This window comes from Hyaena hyaena, unplaced genomic scaffold, assembly GCF_003009895.1.
Source record: "Hyaena hyaena isolate Hyena2069 unplaced genomic scaffold, ASM300989v1 scaffold_136, whole genome shotgun sequence".
NCBI lineage: Eukaryota > Metazoa > Chordata > Mammalia > Carnivora > Hyaenidae > Hyaena > Hyaena hyaena.
In genome coordinates, this window is record NW_024080768.1 from 2,417,467 (window position 1) to 2,435,626 (window position 18,160).

Consider the following 18,160-nt stretch of genomic DNA (forward strand, 5'->3'; position numbering starts at 1 on the left):
CCATTCCTTCTGCCTGGAACACATTTCCTCTAATATTTTTATGGCTAGTTTCCTCATTCTCCAAGTCTATTCTCAAATGCCACGCAATCAGTGACCATCCTTTATAAAACAAATATGCTCTATCCCCTTATATTGCTTGTTTTCCTCACAGCACAATAACTGACATTTTCTATCTCCTTGCTTACTCTCTGTCTCCCACAAGAAGAATATACATTCCTTGAAGATAGGGACTTTGTTTTGTTCACCTCTGCATTCAGGACCTGTCCAATAGTGTGGGGCATCTAGTAAGCTTTAAATAAATACTTAACAAACAGATGACCAAGATTGAGTTACTGAATTTTTCTTAAAATCATATGAAATTATTTCTAATTACTTGAAGTAGGAAAACAAAACAAGGCACCTTATGGAACCATGTTAATTAACTAGATAATAGTGATCTGTAATAGGAATATCAATTTTGCCACCAAAGTTGTTTCTGAAGTTTCCTCAACTATTTTCTACCTCTGACGAGTAATTCTAATCCCTGCATTTTTAATAATATTGTTAATTTACTTAACAAATTCTATTTCATTAATTGATTGTAATAAGAAACTACACTCCAGCAGAATGAGAAAAGAAAAATATTTCCTAGGAAAGTACTGACAGCTTTTTGCTAGTACTTTATAGCTATGGCCATACTTGTCCTCATTTGCTGATAAGAAAACTGAAGCATAGATGAAAATCAGTGTGCCAATGACACCCAAACACTTAAGCCATAGGTTCTCAAACTTTATTGCTTTAAGCACTCTCACTGTCTCAGTAATTTTTTCAAGGTGCCTCTGGGCTAAAAACCAAACCAAACCAAACAAAACAGCAAAAGCCTAACAGTTATGTGGTTAAGCAGTTAAATCACAAAAATGGATTTAGTTGATTAGACTTAACAACTTAGTGTCTAGTGCCTGTTTCACATTGCATGACTTCTCAAATTTTGGAATACAACTGAACATCCATTGAGCTTCCTTTTTATCACAGCAACCACTAGAAACCCAGCTTCACAAATATAGGATGTTATTAAAAGGAATACACCAACCTAATGTTTAAACTGTGAACTACTTTTGGCTAATATTTCCTGCAATATCTGAGATACATCTGTGTGTTTCCCTTTAAATTTTAAAACATCTTACAATGCCCCAAGGGCCCTTTCAGGCATAGCTTGGGATAGACCAAATTAAACTTTAGACTTTATTTATTTATTTTTAACATTTATTTTTGCGAGAGAGACAGAGTGAGAGCAGGAGAGAGGCACAGAGAGGAGGACACAGAATCTGAAATAGGCTCCAGGCTCTGAGCCATCAGTATAGAGTCTGACACGGGGCTTGAACCCGCGAACCACAAGATTATGACATCAAAGTCAGATGCTCAACTGTCTGAGCCACCCAGGTGCCCTTAAGCTTTAGACTTGTATCTGAACCCCAGGCACTACTGTTTCTATGACCTGCTTTCAAAAGTACCATGTGCAGCCAAATTAATGGGTTCCAATTACATTATAAAAGTATGTAAATATAATAATAGATTTCTTCATGGTTATTCTTATGAGAAGAAATTAGCTTTTTTTAAAATACAGATATCCTAACACCCAGACATTACCTCCTTCTACCCTACCCAATTATCTTAATTTCCCATATTAAATGTCTAACTCTTACATGTGCACTTGGTCCTCATTATTTGTAGATTCCTTATTTGTGAATTTGCCTCCTCACCAAAGCTTCTTTGTGATCCCCAAATCAATGTTTGTGTAGTTTCTCACAGACAAGTACAGTGTGGCAAAAAATTTGAGACATCTAACCCCTGTGCTCTCAACTGAGGTCACATAGCACAAGGCTCTGCCTTTTTGTTTCAGCTTTGATGCTATAAATAAACATTTTTTTTTTCTCTGCTTAAAATGACTTCCAAGTACAGTGCTAACATGTTATTTAGTGTTCCTAAGTGTAAGAAAGGTTGTGATGCACCTTACGGAGAAAATGCTTGTGTTAGAATAGCTTCCTTCAGGTATGAGTAATAGTGAGGCTGGCTGTGAGTTCAATGTTAATGAGTCAGCAATATATATTAAATAGAGTGTCCTTAAATAAAAACATGCATAAAACACAGTTATATATTGATCAGTGGATGAGAATGTAAACAGAAGCTCACAGGAATCTAGCAATGTTCCCTTAGGAACATTGTTTTGACATTCTCTAACTCAGTGTTCAAAGCAAAGTTACAGGATAGAACTACTGCAAATAATGACAATCAGCTGTGTGGTGATGTGTCAGATTTGCCTATTCCTTTTTTAAATTGCCATGCTGGGGTTATTAGAAAATTCCTTCATAGCCAATAGATCACCAAGGACAAGTCTCATCAAGAAGCAAACAAAAAATTTATAGTCTAGTCTAGGCAGATTAGACCTGTTCTAAGAGAGAAGTGGGGTCCTGAAAGGTGAGGTTGGGATACAGAAAGGACACGTTTGGCTTCTTCAGAGGGATGTATGGAGCTCCCTTGAAGTGCCTGGATACCAACAATACATTAAATATGTACTGATTGGTGAGGGGCAAGGTGATGGAGAATTTAACCCTTCAGGGTCCATTCTGCATTTATTTTGCGGGGGAGGATTATACTTTTCTGGGGCATGGCCAGATATGGTGGGAAAGAAACAGCTCTACTTATCTCACTGTCTTGCTTTCAAATCCAGTGCAATGGATTTTTAAGTAGACTTAATCATTATACTAAGAAAGTAAACCAAGAAATTAAGTACAAGATGAAGCCATGTTGGGTGCTGAATGGAGAAGGATTTTAAAAATAACAATTTGTACATACTGTACATTTCTCTCTTAAGTTTTAAGTGGTGTGAAATCCATCTGATCAAATCACTTGAAACGTCGAGATGCAGGAATGACACTTCATGAAACAAAGATATGGCATTTTATCTAAAATTATGTTTTATTACAGCTCATGAATGAATAAATGAATGATGGCTATAAACTTCCTCAGCCTCCCAGATGAATGGTTGTCACAAAAATGTGAAGGCTAACAAAGCAGAAAAATGGCAAAAGAGGGAATATGTCTTGAGGATTATAGTGGGATTTAGTGTCAAATGCTTTGAAAACATAACTCTCATGGTCTATTACCTTATTTCACAAGTTAGTATGTAATGGGAAAAAATGATCTAATTTGTTCCAGGTTTAAAAGCCTGCTTTTTTTTTTTTTTTTCTTTTCCTTCTCCTCCAATTCTCATCCCTTTTCTCTCTGTCACCTTCCTATCTCCCGAGGTATCTGTTTCCACCACCACCATATATACGGTACACATCCAGTCTTAACCACTCTCTTCGACAATGCACCACAGGGAGGGGAAAATAAAAATACAACCACTGCTTCCCAAAATTTCACAGTCCAAAGAAGGTAATAGACACAAAAGGGAATAGTGTAATATATACTATAGTAAGCAGAGAGTTATATGAGTTAAAAGAGAGTGACAGTATACTTGATGGAAAAGAATTTGAAGAAAGAAGGTTTCAGCCAAATCTTGAAAGGTGGTAAGCTTGACAGATCTAAAACGGGCAAGTTAGAAGAACAGGAAATACATCCGAAAGTCTCCAAATTCCAAATTTGAACTCCACATTGTTAAGTGTAATTAGTGTCATCTGATACAACTTATGCAATTATCTGAACACTTTGAATTGATCATGAAATTATTATGAAAGACAGGCATAGTTAACGTGCAAACAGTTAAGCTGAATTTAAAGAGAAGAAAATTCAAAGATGCTTTTTGTACTCCCAAGTGAAAAGAGTTTGGTGATTATATCAAGAGAATCATTGATACCAACCAAGAGGGAAGAGAGATTCTTCTTGGTAATACTCACCTCCACCTGCTCAGATCACCATAGAAGCATCAAGCTGTACTCTGGATACCACAGTTGAAGAGGACCACTCATGGATTTAATGACTTCAAAGATACCAGGATTTGGGGGAGAATTAATGCCATATACAAAATACTCAAAGGACTAGGAATATATTGTCCACAGAGAACAATATACCACAGACCTTATTTGATTATTATTGTTTTGCAATGCTTGCGGGGATATTAGTTTAGATGTTCAATGGTCACCCCAAGAGAAAGTTTTTCAAAGTGCACTCAGTACTTATCTCATGGTTTTATTGAGCAGCTTTAGAGACAACTGTGGAGGATGAAGATGAGCATACAATCCAATGCTGTCTCATCCCATATGGTAGACATGAGCTACAATGAGCTAGGGAGAACCTTAAATGTACCTCATGCCATGTGTCAAGAATGATTATGTTTTGGATACATTTGGTTAAGTATATTATTAAAATTAATTTTGATTGTTTCTTTTTCCCCCCGTGTGTCTAATAGAAAATTTAAAATTACAGTTGTGCTCACATTATATTGCTATCAGACAACATGTACTTACCCTTGGCACTGCAGAAGCCCCATGTCTGCTTTAGTCCTAACAACCACAAATGTATTTGTGCCATAAATTTTGCTTCTGAATATTTAAGTTTATTTTAAGAATAACTTCAATAGATACAGAAAATTGTTTGAAAACTATGCCAAACTGTTGGTAAGATGAGGAGAAAAAAAAATCTTACAATGAAAAATTATGTAACAATGAAATGGAGCGAGGTAAGCTACTGGTCTTAATATAGATAAATGAAGGCACATTGTAGGTGAACAAAGCAAGCTGGAAATGATAGTTATCTAGAGTTTTAAGATCTACTATATTTTATGTTTTCTAGAATATATCTCTATATAATTACTTGAACAATGGTTTGGAAGGCTCATACCTGACAACGAGACTGATGATAGAAAGATAGTAGGGTGAGTCATGGGTGGGGGGTAGTTTGCTACAAGATTATACAGCCATATTTATAAGGTCTTAATTATTTGTTACAAGGATAATGTAACTGTTTCATATTTATTATTATTATTAATGATAATATTATTAAACTGGATAATCTTCATTTCCATCACATGGATTTCTGATCATAATGGGAAAATAATGTTAGAGGACCAAAGAAATAACAGCAAGGGCACCTGGAACTTAGTGTCAATTTTAAACAAAAATGAATGCAAGAAACAGGAAGGGCATCACTTTTCAGGTTATTCAGTGTCAATCTAGGCTTGTCAGATCACTTGTCCCTGTCATTTGACTGAATAGTCCCCCTTTTCTGACTAAATGAGGACCAAAACAGCTTAACAAGTTACATTAAACAATGAAATAACCAAAAGTAAATTCTTTGGGATCCCTATAAGATGATCTGATCAGCTCCAAGCCATAGAGAACTTACATACCCTGATCATCAGCACAGCCTTCCTGATGTCTCGAACACCATCATATACCAGGCGAGAGGCATCAATGAACTCATTCTCTTCAAATGGTTGAGGGACGTTGGCACTCAGGGCTTCAATGGCAACCTCTACTTGTTCAGCAAAGCGTGGCATCACTGCATTAAACAAAGTGAGAAACAGTGGATTAAGCAATCTTTCTCCCATGCTCCCTGTTCCAGCCCTTGTGCAAGGTGGCATAGTCCAGTTATTCCAAAGTTCGATGGAGCTGTGTGCCTACCTGGCCAGTGGGATGGATTCAATTTAGTGGTCTTTGTATCACTTACCTTCATCAGAGAAAGTAAACCATATTCCATGAATGGTGATGGTATGCAACAGCAAGTTTCTGAAATTCGCTCAGGGTAGGGTGGTATAGTGTGTATACACATGTATTTCATCTTCTCCCAAACTAAGTTGAAATTTACTTCTGCTTGTTACTAGCTGTGAAGCCTTGACCAAGTTTTCTTAATTCCTTCTAAACCTGTTTCTTTGTCTATAAAATAGGAGGTCCTATCTTAAGTTTCAGTGGGAAAACACATACACATTTATTGGGTGGTGTTTGGCCCTCAGAAAAACCTCAATAAATATTTAACCAATATCATATGCTATAGGTGATGAGTAACAGACTTTAACCTATATGACTTCATAGTAATGTGTGAATTAAGTGATTCTATCTTTTCCACTTAGAGACAGGACTTGAGATTGGAGGTGGGAGTTGATAGTAGATGGAGGCTAATGGAAAGATCATGTAAGAGGTGAGAAGGGATCCCAGTACACTCCAGCACAAAGCCTAGGAATAGACACCAGTGAGCTCAAAGATGAATTTGATATTTTTCCATTTTACCAGGACTGTATTGATGTGAAAGAAAAGCATATATGATTTTCTAAAATGTTAGCACCTCTTTCCTTCAACGAAGACACCTACATACATACTGGAGGTTTGCAGAAAGTAAATTTAGTGGAATGTCTGGAACCCTTCCACTAGCTACTTTTAAAAAATGCTGCTGATTCATTGATTTTCAAAAATTATAATTCAATTTTTTCAGCTTTTATCTTATATCAATTTATATGGCAAATGAAAGGCAAAAGCACAATTCATTTTATTTACAAGGACAATAAAATAGAAACATCATTCATCTATTTTCCATTTCTGAACTTTCATGCCTGATTCGTCTTTATACTCATTTTCATCCTCTGTGGATACTTTAACATCCATTTTAATCCCTAGTGTGAGAAACCCAGCTAAATTACCTTCTAGGGTCAAAGTATTCAAGGTAAAACATTCCTAGAAAAATGTATTTCTACTAGGAAAAGCTAAACTTTAAAAAGTATATTTTAAAAAAGAGGATTACAGGAAAATAGAGGAACCATTTTTTCTAAAGAAATGACCAAAACCAAAGTATGCATGGGGTGAATTTCCTTCTGTGAGTGAATTACTATGATTGGTTCTTTATATCATTTGAATTTTTCATTTGTGCCTTTGAACTGCTTTTACATAAAAGGAATTGGGTAGACACTGAGTTGAACTGCTACAAAAACCAAATAAAAATTAATTTCTAAAAACTACCACATTAAGCTAAGGCCATTTCAGCTATCCCTTTGTGTTGGGAATAAACTGTTTTAGATGACTAAATAATCTCAATCATCTAAATTGACCTCCCTAAGCATGAAAATATTGCTATGTGTATTTGGCATTTTCACATGAGTATCTTTCTTAAATGAAATTACAAATTTCCTTCTTTTTCTAACCTGAAAATTCTCAATATCAATTTCATTCTATTTGATGTCTAAGCTGCCATCACGACAATCAACAATTTTACAGATTTATATGGTACCATCAGTAGCAGTTAGATGCCTGAAGTTTCATCCCTATTGTTTATCCATCAGTTAGTACTCCTACATGTACATGAAATACTCCTGCACGGGCTCCTTTGTGGCTCAGCTGGTCATGATTTCAGCTCAAGTCATGATCCTAGGGTTGTGGGATCTGGCTTCGCATCAGTCTCTGCACTGAGCATGGAGCCTGCATAAGATTCTCATTCCCTCTGCCCTACCATCCACTGGCACTTTCTTTCTAATATAAAAGAAAAAATACTCCTACAAATGAGTAATGCAAAAAAATAGAAAAATAGACAAAGAATTAGAAGAGGTAATTCACAAAAAAGTCAAAAGTTATTATTGATAAATACATGATGTTTTACTTCATTAATAACTGGGAAACTCACAGTATAAGCAGTGAGATATCATTTCATACCTGTTGGAATGAGCAAAAAACTAAAGCTTATTAACACCCATCTCACAAAGCATGTGGAAAAAAGGGAACCCTTCTACTGTAGATGGGAGTCAAAATGGGCACACATCATTCTGACAAACACTTTGAGAAAATCTAATAAAATGAAGCTTTCCGGTCCCAACCAGTGAGCGGAGACATTTTCTAGGGCATGGCCAAATACTGGCTTCTAAAGAGGTACTTATTAGGAAGGTTGAGTACACTGGAGTCACAGGAACCTTTTTCTCTATGGTTATAGTAGCTTCTTAATAGATTGAATATTCCAAGAGCTAAAAAGAGTTATATTAAACCTAGGAATAAAAGTAATAGCTCTAAGGGATCCCTTCCAACCAGTGGTATCCCAGAGCTGTTAAGGCCACTAAGTTAAAGGCTGGGGAGACACAGTGAGCTGTTAACTCCAGGTTCATGGACAGTTCATCAGGATGGAATAAAATGGACTTAGGGATGTAAGTCAGGAGACAGCCAGTATAGTCATGAGAGTAAGTCCTAAATTCAAAATATTGACTGGGAAAAGCAAAGTGAAAAGAGATGTCATTTGTGAGAGATTTAAAAATACACAAGAGAGTGTTGTGCATAATTTAAACATATATATTTTTATTACATATGTTCTGAAAGAATATATACCAACTTAAGTATAGTGGTTGCCCTTGAGGGAGACAGGGCCATGGGATTAGGTATGAGTCTTAAAGAGGCTTCAAGTGCATCTTAATTCTTAAGGAAATAATAACATGAATCAGATACTGCAAAATGTTAATATTTGTTACACCTCAGGGTAGAAGCAAGGTCTCAGTTATATTAGTCTCTGTCCCGTTTTTATCTTTGAATCTTCTCAGGATTCAAATATTTTAAAAATATCAACATATTATCCTCAAGGCTGTGCATTCTTACAGAATAAGACTCTGAGAAAAATAAAGTTCTAGCTCATGGACCAGAATGCAATAGAAACCAATTTGATCAACAGTATTTTTTTAATGTTTATTTATTTTTGGGAGATAGTAAGAGAGAGAGACAAACAGATAGCACAAGTGGAGGAGAGGCAGAGAGAGAGAGACAGGGAGACACAGAATCAAAACAGGCTCCGGTCTCACAGGGTCCAATGTGGAGCTCGAACTCTGAACGGTGAGATCATGACCTGAGCTGAAATCGGATGCTTAACCGACTGACCCACCCAAGCACCCCATTGATCAAGAGTGTTATGTGAGAAAGTCCCTCAGAAATTGAGACTGTGATCACATGCCTAATAGTCAACCTTAATTGCCTGATGGAGAACTGAGTTAGGCAATACCCACACACTGTACCCTGGCTCTCTAGCATACATTTCTGTTTTCATGAAGATCTTTGATGGAGTATAAAAGGGGAGGACAGCATTGCTGTGTGGCTTTGTTCTGCTCATACCAGGTCACCCTGAGGAAGAGCTGGGAGGAGCACAATGCAGGGAGTGACCTGCTATCTTTCTCCACCAGCTTGTAGGTCTGATTCTGTGCCCAAGGGAGAAAAAGAAAAACTAAGATCTAAAGGGACTCTTTTAATAAGGAATGCTCTGGGGCCCAAAACATGCCCAGGACTGCTCTGAAACCCCAGGTTTGGAGAAAGGCAGTCTGTTAGCTCCAGCTTGAGTACAGAATCTCTCCAGGAAGATTTAGGAAGTGGCTTGTTGGTATGAACAACAAAGTTGTGGACACTGCATTGTCAGAAGAGGAAATAAAAACAAAGCCCTTTTATAAAAAGATTAGAACAGAACAGAACATCAACCTTCTAAGGGGGAAAAATGGTGGAGGAGGAGGTGCAGAATCCTCACTTTACCAGTTGGGGCACAGAATTCTATTTATCCTTAATATTCCAATAGTCTTATTATATTCAACCCGGTAAAACCAGAACTTGAACTAATTCCATTTTATTTATTTACTTTAACTGATAAGGCATCCATTTCTCTTACCTCAAATCATTGTTTTTCTGGGTCTGACTCTTAAACTCTTTCTCCATGCTCTGCTCTTAAGTACATTCAATACTTATTTATTTAGGGTTTGGTCAACTCCTTTTTCACCAATATACCTTTGCTCTCCATGCTGCTGCTCTTTCCTGTTTAGTTTTATCCTGTTTTCTTTTTCTTTAATTTTTAAAATGTTTATTTTTGAGAGAGAGAGAGAGACAGTGAGAAAGAGAGAGAGAGAGGAAAATAATGAGAATGAGAATGAGTGGGGGAGGGACAGAGAAAGAGGGAGGCACAGAATCTGAAGCAGGCTCCAGGCTGTGAGCAAGAACTGTTAGCACAGAGCTGGGCGTGGGGCTCGAACTCACAAACTGTGACAACATGACCTGAGTTGAAGTCAGATGCTTAACTGAGTCACCCAGTCACCCAGACACCCCCTGTTTTGTTTTTTATAGTGGTAAGACAAAAGCACAATTTATAGAACAATGATCCTTGACAGAACCTAAGACTTTAAACTATGAATTTTTCTAATGCCTCTGGTTGTATCTGAAAAATTAAATATTCCCAAAGTAATACTGAGATAGCAAAAAGTCTCAAACTACTTCAAATATGATGCTGCTTCTGCTTCCCAGTAATTAGGACAAAACACAGTATTGCCTTTGTGATGATCACATTATATATTAACAGAACTTCTGCATTGAGTTATATAAATAGAAGTTTCTACTTTCTGAATTACATCCAAAAAATGTATACACCACTTTAGTGTTATTTATCAGAAATACTGAATTGTTCTTGTATCTTATATTCTGAAAGGGTGATCAAAGTTGGAAATAAACTTGTAAATTCTTGCTATACTTTTGTATTCAGGGTGCACACTAGGCCACAGAATGATGACATTCCAAGAGTAATGAAATCAGAGTTCAGCATGCATATAAAAAGAAAGGTCGCCTCATTCTACTGTCTACTGAGATCCTAAACCAGAGGTGCAGAAGATCTGGACTGAATCCTCCTGAGAGACGTCAGGGGTGATGTTTCAGAGCACAGGGTGAATCAGTAAAATGAACAAGAAGTTGTCCTAAAGATGCAAATAGGACTGCTGACAACCATAAGAGCAAAATTCAAGGTTAACTAGAGGTAGTGGAAATGAACAACCAACCAAATGCCCCTGAGGAACTATCTAAAAGATCCATGTCTAACTATAAAGGCTCCACTGATCCCCTCTAATACAGAAAGGCTCTAAAACCTTTATAAGATACAAACACAAGCTTCAGACACCTGCTTATACTTCTTTTCTCTGTCTCTCCACATATTCCTACAAATATTAAAACGTTTCAATTTTAGATTGGATATTTAATGTTTTCAAAGATGACATTGAGACATACCACGTCATACCAAGATATCCATGATGAATTTATTCTCACACTAAAATGTACCTCTTTATCTTTGGTCCAGGTGAATTCCTCCTCAATCTTTAATATCTCATTTATATTTAACTGCCATTGTGAAACCTTCCTTTATTCACAAAGTTGTCAGTTCTCTATAACTTAAGAGCATCCCAATTATGTATGCACCATTATAGTGCTCAGTATAATATATTACATTATTTGACATTTCTGTATGTCAACTGTTATACATTAGGAGTCACTTTTAGGAATGAGACTTTTTAGAATGAGACAAGCTCTTCCTTCTTTGCATCATAAGCCCTTACCATACTCCTGGCATAGCTACTCTATCCACCTGGGATATGGATGAGAAGTGAAAGAATGGTATGTAGGAAAGAACTCACTTGTCTTAGAGTATTTCAGGGACAAAATGAGCAGTATCACATCTCACATACTAAGTTTCTTTCTGCTTATCATTTCAAATTAGTTCAATAATTTTATTAAACAGTTTCATGAGTCATTAAGCAAGTTATTAGTGGGTATTCTAGGGTTGATCTCCTAGGGACCTTTTAAACCTGAGCTCAATCCTTTCAGGACTTCCTGAGTAGGAGCACTGCCACTGAGCAATGAGGAAGATTCATTATTGAATCCTTGACTAGTTCACCAGGGCCAAACTAGGATATCTTCATGCATATGGGTTACCCAATTGTGTTGGTGTAGTCAGCCAACACACTCTCATGAGTGTGTTCCTCACACAAATTTTATTACCAAGGAAAGAGAAAATGGACAGGGACCAAGGACCCTCTGCTTTATAGAAATAACCAGTCTATTAAGTGCTAATATAAAATAAAAAATAAGAATGAGAATATTTGAGAAAATTTAGAAAGAGAATAAAGTATCAAAAGTGAGATGAACATGGATTGGAAAAATAAATATTGTTAAAATGTCATTACTACCCAAGGCAATCTACACATTCAGTGCAATCCCAATCAAAACTGCACCATCATTCTTCTCAAACCTAGAACAAACTATCCTAAATTTTGTATGGAACCACCAAAGACCCTGGATAGCCAAAGTAATATTGAAGAAGAAAACCAAAACAGGAGGCATCACCATGCCAGACTTTAGCCTCTACTACAAAGCTGTCATCATCAAGACAGTATGGTACTGACACAAAAACAGACACATAGACCAATGGAATAGAATAATCAGAATTGGACCCACAAATGTATGGCCAACTAATCTTTGAGAAAGCAGGAAAGAGTATCCAATGGAAAAAAGACAACCTCTTTAACAGATGGTGCTGGAAGAACTGGACAGCAACATGCAGAAGAATAAAACTAGATCATTTTCTCATACCATACACAAAAATAAATTCAAAATGGTTAAAGGACCTGAGTGTGAGACAGGAAACCATCAAAATCCTAGAGAAGAATGCAGGAAACAACCTCTTTGACCTCAACCGCAGCAACTTCTTACTTGACACATCCCCAAATGCAAGGGAATCAAGAGCAAAAGTGAAGTACTGGGACCTCATCAAGATAAAAAGCTTCTGCACGGCAAGGGAAACAATCCATAAAACAAACTAATAGGCAACCAACAAAACGGGAAAAGATAGTTGGAAGTGACATATCAGATAAAGGGCTAGTATTCAAAATCTATAGGGAACTCACCAAACTCCACACCCAAAAAACAAATAATCCAATGAAGAAATGGGCAGAAGATATGAACAGACACTTCTCCAAAGAGGACATCCAGATGGCCAACAGACACAAACGATGCTCAGCATCCCTCCTCATCAGGGAAATACAAATCAAAACCACACTGAGATGTCACCTCACGCCAGTCAGAGTGGCTAAAATGAACAAATCAGGAGACTCTAGATGCTGGTGAGGATATGGAGAAATGGGCACCCTCCTACACTGTTGGTGGGAATGTCAACTGGTGCAGCCCCTCTGGAAAACAGTGTGGAGGCTCCTCAAAAAATGAACAATAGAACTCCCCTATGACCCAGCAATAGCACTGCTAGGAATTTACCCAAGGGATACAGGAGTGCTGATGCATAGGGGCACATGGACCCCAATGTTCATAGCAGCACTCTCAACAATAGCCAAAACATGGAAAGAGCCTAAGTGTCCATCAACGGACGAATGGATCAAGAAGATGTGGTCTGTCTATACAATGGAATACTACATGGCAATGAGAAAGAATGAAATTTGGCCATGTGTAGCAACATGAATGAAACTTGAGGGTGTTATGCTGAGCGAAATAAGTCAGGCAGAGAAGGACAGATACCATATGTTTGCACATATAGGAGGATTAGGGGAAACTTAACGGAGAACCATGGGGGAGAAGGGGAAAAATAGTTGGGGAGAGGGAGGGAAGCAAACCATGAAAGACTCTTGAATGCTGAGAACAAACCGAGGGCTGATGGGGGTGGGGCAGAGGGTAAGGGGGGTAATGGGCATGGAGGAGGGCACTTGTGGGAATGAGCACTGGGTGTTACGTGGAAACCAACTTGACAATAAACTATTAAAAAAAAAGTGAGATGGAATTGTGGCCAGCCCCAGCAGAGGAATACATTATAGTCCCACATCCTCTGGCCAATCACAAATAGTTATTATGTCTCCATATTAATAGTTGGAGTTAGAGAAAAACTTATGTGTTATCATACTAATAGTGTCAGAAGGTGTTAATTTGAGGGACTATGGGGGCAATTTCTGGATCCCCCTATAGCAGGAAAATACAGTTTCATGTCATTTCTATAGGTAATTCATTCTTTCCCCAAGGGATTTTATTTAAGTGGTCCCTAATCACATGTTAGGTAAGAGGAGAAGAGAATATACAGGAAAGTAGATTTAAAACACTGGGGGCCCAAATTTGCCCAAAGTCAAGACTGGGTAGCATTTAAAAGTCTCTGGGTATAACTTTAACAGTTCAACACATTTGTGAAATATGATCAGTTAGTGAGGAGGCCGTCGGATCTGGAGCTCCAAGTCATACTCAGTGTAGAGGGAGGGTCCAGTACCAATTGAAGCTGTGACACATTTGTAGCTTTGGCACCTTTCAAAAATAATGAAGGACAAACCAAGAAGCTAGCCATCATTTTACATTGGTTTGGTAGTTTTAGTCAAGAATTTCATGATCATTAATTAAGTTATTAGAGGACTTTCTAAGTTCCCCCCATCCAAACAGGGATCTTTCAAAATTCTGAACTCTGAATTTTCTTTTTAGCCGCTTGGATTTCTGCCCATTGGGCAAGAAGTATCTAATCAAATGGATTTGTACATCTACCTCACGAATAATGCTTATTTCATTTCTCTAGGTATTTATAGAAGCATCTACTCCCACCAGACATAGAGGCTTTCTTTCAAGATAAAAGAGTGGCCAGAATCTTGTTGAAACACTTGGCTAGGATCTCTTGCATTATCCAGGCCTTTCACTTTGGACCCTGACTTGGCATACTCTCACTGATCCTGGTTATGACTTTCATCATTACCGGCAACATAACTTCTCAGAGATTCTGAGATTCATGTTTGAATCTCAGAACCTAAGTCAAATGAAATTTTCCCTAGTGAGATCATTACTTTTCTTCTTTCCTTTGCCATGTACATTGTTATCTTTGAATCATATACTAGCTTCCTTTCCTTTCTGTGCACAATTTTTCAGATCTGTCCTCCACTCCAAATCCCTTCTACAATTACCTTGAGGTAATTTTGGCCTTCCTTTCCCCACTATTTAGCTCTACTATTCTCCTGCTACCTCCTGGCCACATACTGCATAGCATTGTCTTGATTTAGCGGTTCTGTGTGCTGAGGAAGCTATTGTATAAGCAAATAGGTACAATGGGCCCAAATTAAGTATGTCCCTATTAAGTCCACATTGTGGGATGTGTCGACATGTTCTAATGTTCTATCTTAATTATGCTAGTCATCACTCATATTAACTGTCCCATTTTATGCACTTGCAAATATGTATGTGTGATAGTCTCTGACTTGGGCCCCAATGATCCTCTTCTCCTAGTATTCATGCCCTTGTGTGATCCTCTCAACTTGAACATGGGCTGAGACTAGTGACTTGCTCCTAACTGATAAAATATGAGAAAGGAGAATGGGATTTTATTTATGTGATTTGGTTACAAAAAGAGGTTGGCTTTCCATTTTGCTTGCTTTTTCTCACTTGCTCACTCTGATGGTCTGTGGAAAAGCATTTCTAGCAAGTAACAGAGAGAAGCCTTTGTTCAACAGCTAATAAGGAACTAAGGCCTTAAGTCTAACAACAAATGAGGAACTGAATCCCTCCAACAATCACATGAGTGAGTTTAGAGACACCGCTTTCACTAAATGATCCTTAAGATGACTGCCGTTCTGGCCAACACCTTGACTGCATCCTTGTGAGAGATCTTGAGGCAAAGGCACACAGCTAAACTGTACCCAGTTTCCTGGCCCACAGAAACTATGAGATAGTAAATGTTTATAATGCTAATCCATTAAGTCTTGGGGTGATTTGATACATAGCAATAGCTAACTAATAGAGTATGCTGTAAGTAGAAATTTCAGTAAAAACAGTTAGCAGGAAATTTTAAAATTTCTGTTAAATTGGAGCAACTATGTTTGGTCTAGTTTCTGGTGTATTTACTGGGTCCAAAAAGAAGCATAAATGAATCTTGGTATTTGCTTTTTAACAAGTTAGCCAGTTTGAGCCTCAGTTTAGTCAAATGTAAAACAGGTATGATAGATGCCCTTCAGGTTTTTATAAGGTTTAAAAATAATATATTTAGTAAATTTTGTATACAGTTTTATAAATAAATACAGGCAGTATTTAGCCACTGGGGACAAAATGATAAATAAAACAAATATAATCTTGCCTTCCAGGCCAAAAACAAAAAGTGGAATGTATGCAAGAATTTTAACATCGGACCTACGGTTCACAGTAAATGACTCTTATAGTTAACATCTTCACATCATGAGCCTCTCTTGTCTACTCATCCACACATCTTTTTCTTCGTTTATAGGCAGACAAAATCATCCAGTCTCCTTTGGATAGAGGTACAACTACATGTCTAATCACCAAAAAATGGGCTTTGTGAGAATGAAATAAATTGAAAATAATATTCAAATTAGCACTAATATCTCTAATTGGGAAGTTTGTACAGCTTATCTTGAAAATTTAGTTTCATTGCTTTTATGGGCTTCTCTGTCCTTGACAGGACCACATCATCTTTCTAATGGCTTTACATTTTTAATAGTGAATTTCCTATGAAATCTGCCCTCAGGACAAGATTTGATAAACTCCCAGAATTTTCCATTTTGTCTTGATTGCCAAAAAAGCCAATGTTAAACATTGTATCCATTATGACCTCACCAGATCTATGAGGAAAGGGAAACTAAGTTATGAGACTTAATAAAAAAAACTGGAATCATACTTGAAAAAACTTAATCATAACTGGAAAAAAAACCCAAACCACCTTCCCCTACTTCATTTTTCCCCCACAAACCACTAATTTAATCTAATATTCTTATGAAAGTATTTCCCTTCTATCTCAAATTTATACCATAATTTTATATGAGTTGATTAATTGAATTTGGATTTTGAGTAAAGCATCCTCCAATGCTTTTTGAAATATGGTAGAAAGAGTAGAAAGCATATTTAAATACTCTCTAAATTTAAATTTCACGTTGTCTACACCAGTAATATATGAGCTTTTACCATGCTTTACCTTGATGACTCATAATCAAGTTAGCCAATGCTAAACACTGGAATCGAGGAGCAAAGACAAAAGAAGCCTAGCTTAACCTACTCCTTAGTCCTGGTGACTATTTGTCCGCTGTTTCTATTCTCTGGATAACCATCAGCACCATCCCTGCTAGTCCTAATTCTTCCATCTTGTGTGTAATTTTTTTTCATCCTGTGTGTATTCTTGGACTTTCTTTCATCAGAGTCAGTCATCTGTTTCCTCTGTGGGAGTTCCTAAAGGCTGCCATTTTCATAAATTCATGTTTGGAAAATTATAATGTACATTTCAAACATCAAAATCAAATTCAAGTTCCAGAAGGCCATACATAACCCATGAGCTGAATTGTTTGATGAAAGATGAAAAAGGACTACCTAGAAGGAGGGGGAAAAAAAAAACCTCTGTAAATTTCATTCATGATAACTACCCTAAGAGACAGGGATCATCCATCTGCGCCTGTCTAGACACAAGTTCCTTTCCCCAGGGAAAGAAAATGCTTGCTTGGAAAGTTCTTATATTTTAAAATAAGCATTTCAAAAATAAAGACAAGTGGTTTATAAATTAAAAGGAAAGGATGGAAGATTTAATTCTGAAACTTAAGGAATGAATAAAGAATTGAACATGATGCCTTATAGAGGTTACAGTGTTTGTGAAAACCAAACTTGGTAACTATAGTTAAATTGGTCATTAGTGAGATTTAAAGGATTAAGAGGTTATAAAAGAATTGCTAAGATCCTGACCTTGATTGTTATCCATGTGATTTTTAGAAAGGGTACAATCCCCCAAATAAAGACAATATACTGTGTCCATTATATTTTTCATTTATGTTAAAAAAACTTTTGCAGCTTGAATTCTAATCAGCCTGGAGGAAATGAAGAGGTGGTCTCAGATCTCAATGGGTTAAAATTTAATTAGTAAGCAGTACACACTTACTGGACAGAGGGAAGATAGATACATTAAGGCAAACAAATGAGGAAACACAGTTTTGCAACACAGGGTGGTATAAGGTAGGTACCTACTAAGTGACACGGATAATGTGAGTAATGAAAGCACAGAAAAGTGGGATTGGCTAGTGTATTTAGAAAGAGGAAATTTACTGTTAAGGAAGAATCAAGCTAGTGCCAAACAACTGGTAAAATACAGAAAGGCAAACCAGGTAGGGAAATCATTTTGGAGTCACTTTGACAAGAATAAACAGAATGCTGGGGTGGCTTAGTTGTTTGAGCATCTGATTTTGACTTTGGCTTACATTTTGATTCCAGGGTTCTGGGATTGAGCCTACATGGACACTACACTGTGTATAGAGCCTACTTGGGATTCATTCTCTCTCTCTCTCTCTCTCTCTCTCTCTCTCTTTCCCTGCCCCTTCCCTGTATCCCCCTACCCGGCTTGCTCTCTCTTTCTCTTAAAAAAAAAAAAAAAAAAAGAATGAACAGAACACTCTGGCCTCTGGTTTTTATGTCCT

General features: G+C 37.1%; 1 protein-coding gene across 3 annotated transcripts in view; it reads right to left on the bottom strand.

Annotated features, from left to right (window-relative positions):
• The window catches only part of CTNNA2 (catenin alpha 2), a 964,097-nt gene that overhangs the window by 79,102 nt on the left and 866,835 nt on the right, over positions 1 to 18,160 (bottom strand). For all 3 annotated transcript variants that reach the window (XM_039238114.1, XM_039238113.1, XM_039238115.1), the window contains exon 12: positions 5,327 to 5,478. In XM_039238114.1, the coding sequence (XP_039094045.1) occupies positions 5,327 to 5,478 (152 nt within the window). The remainder of the gene's footprint in view (positions 1 to 5,326; positions 5,479 to 18,160) is intronic.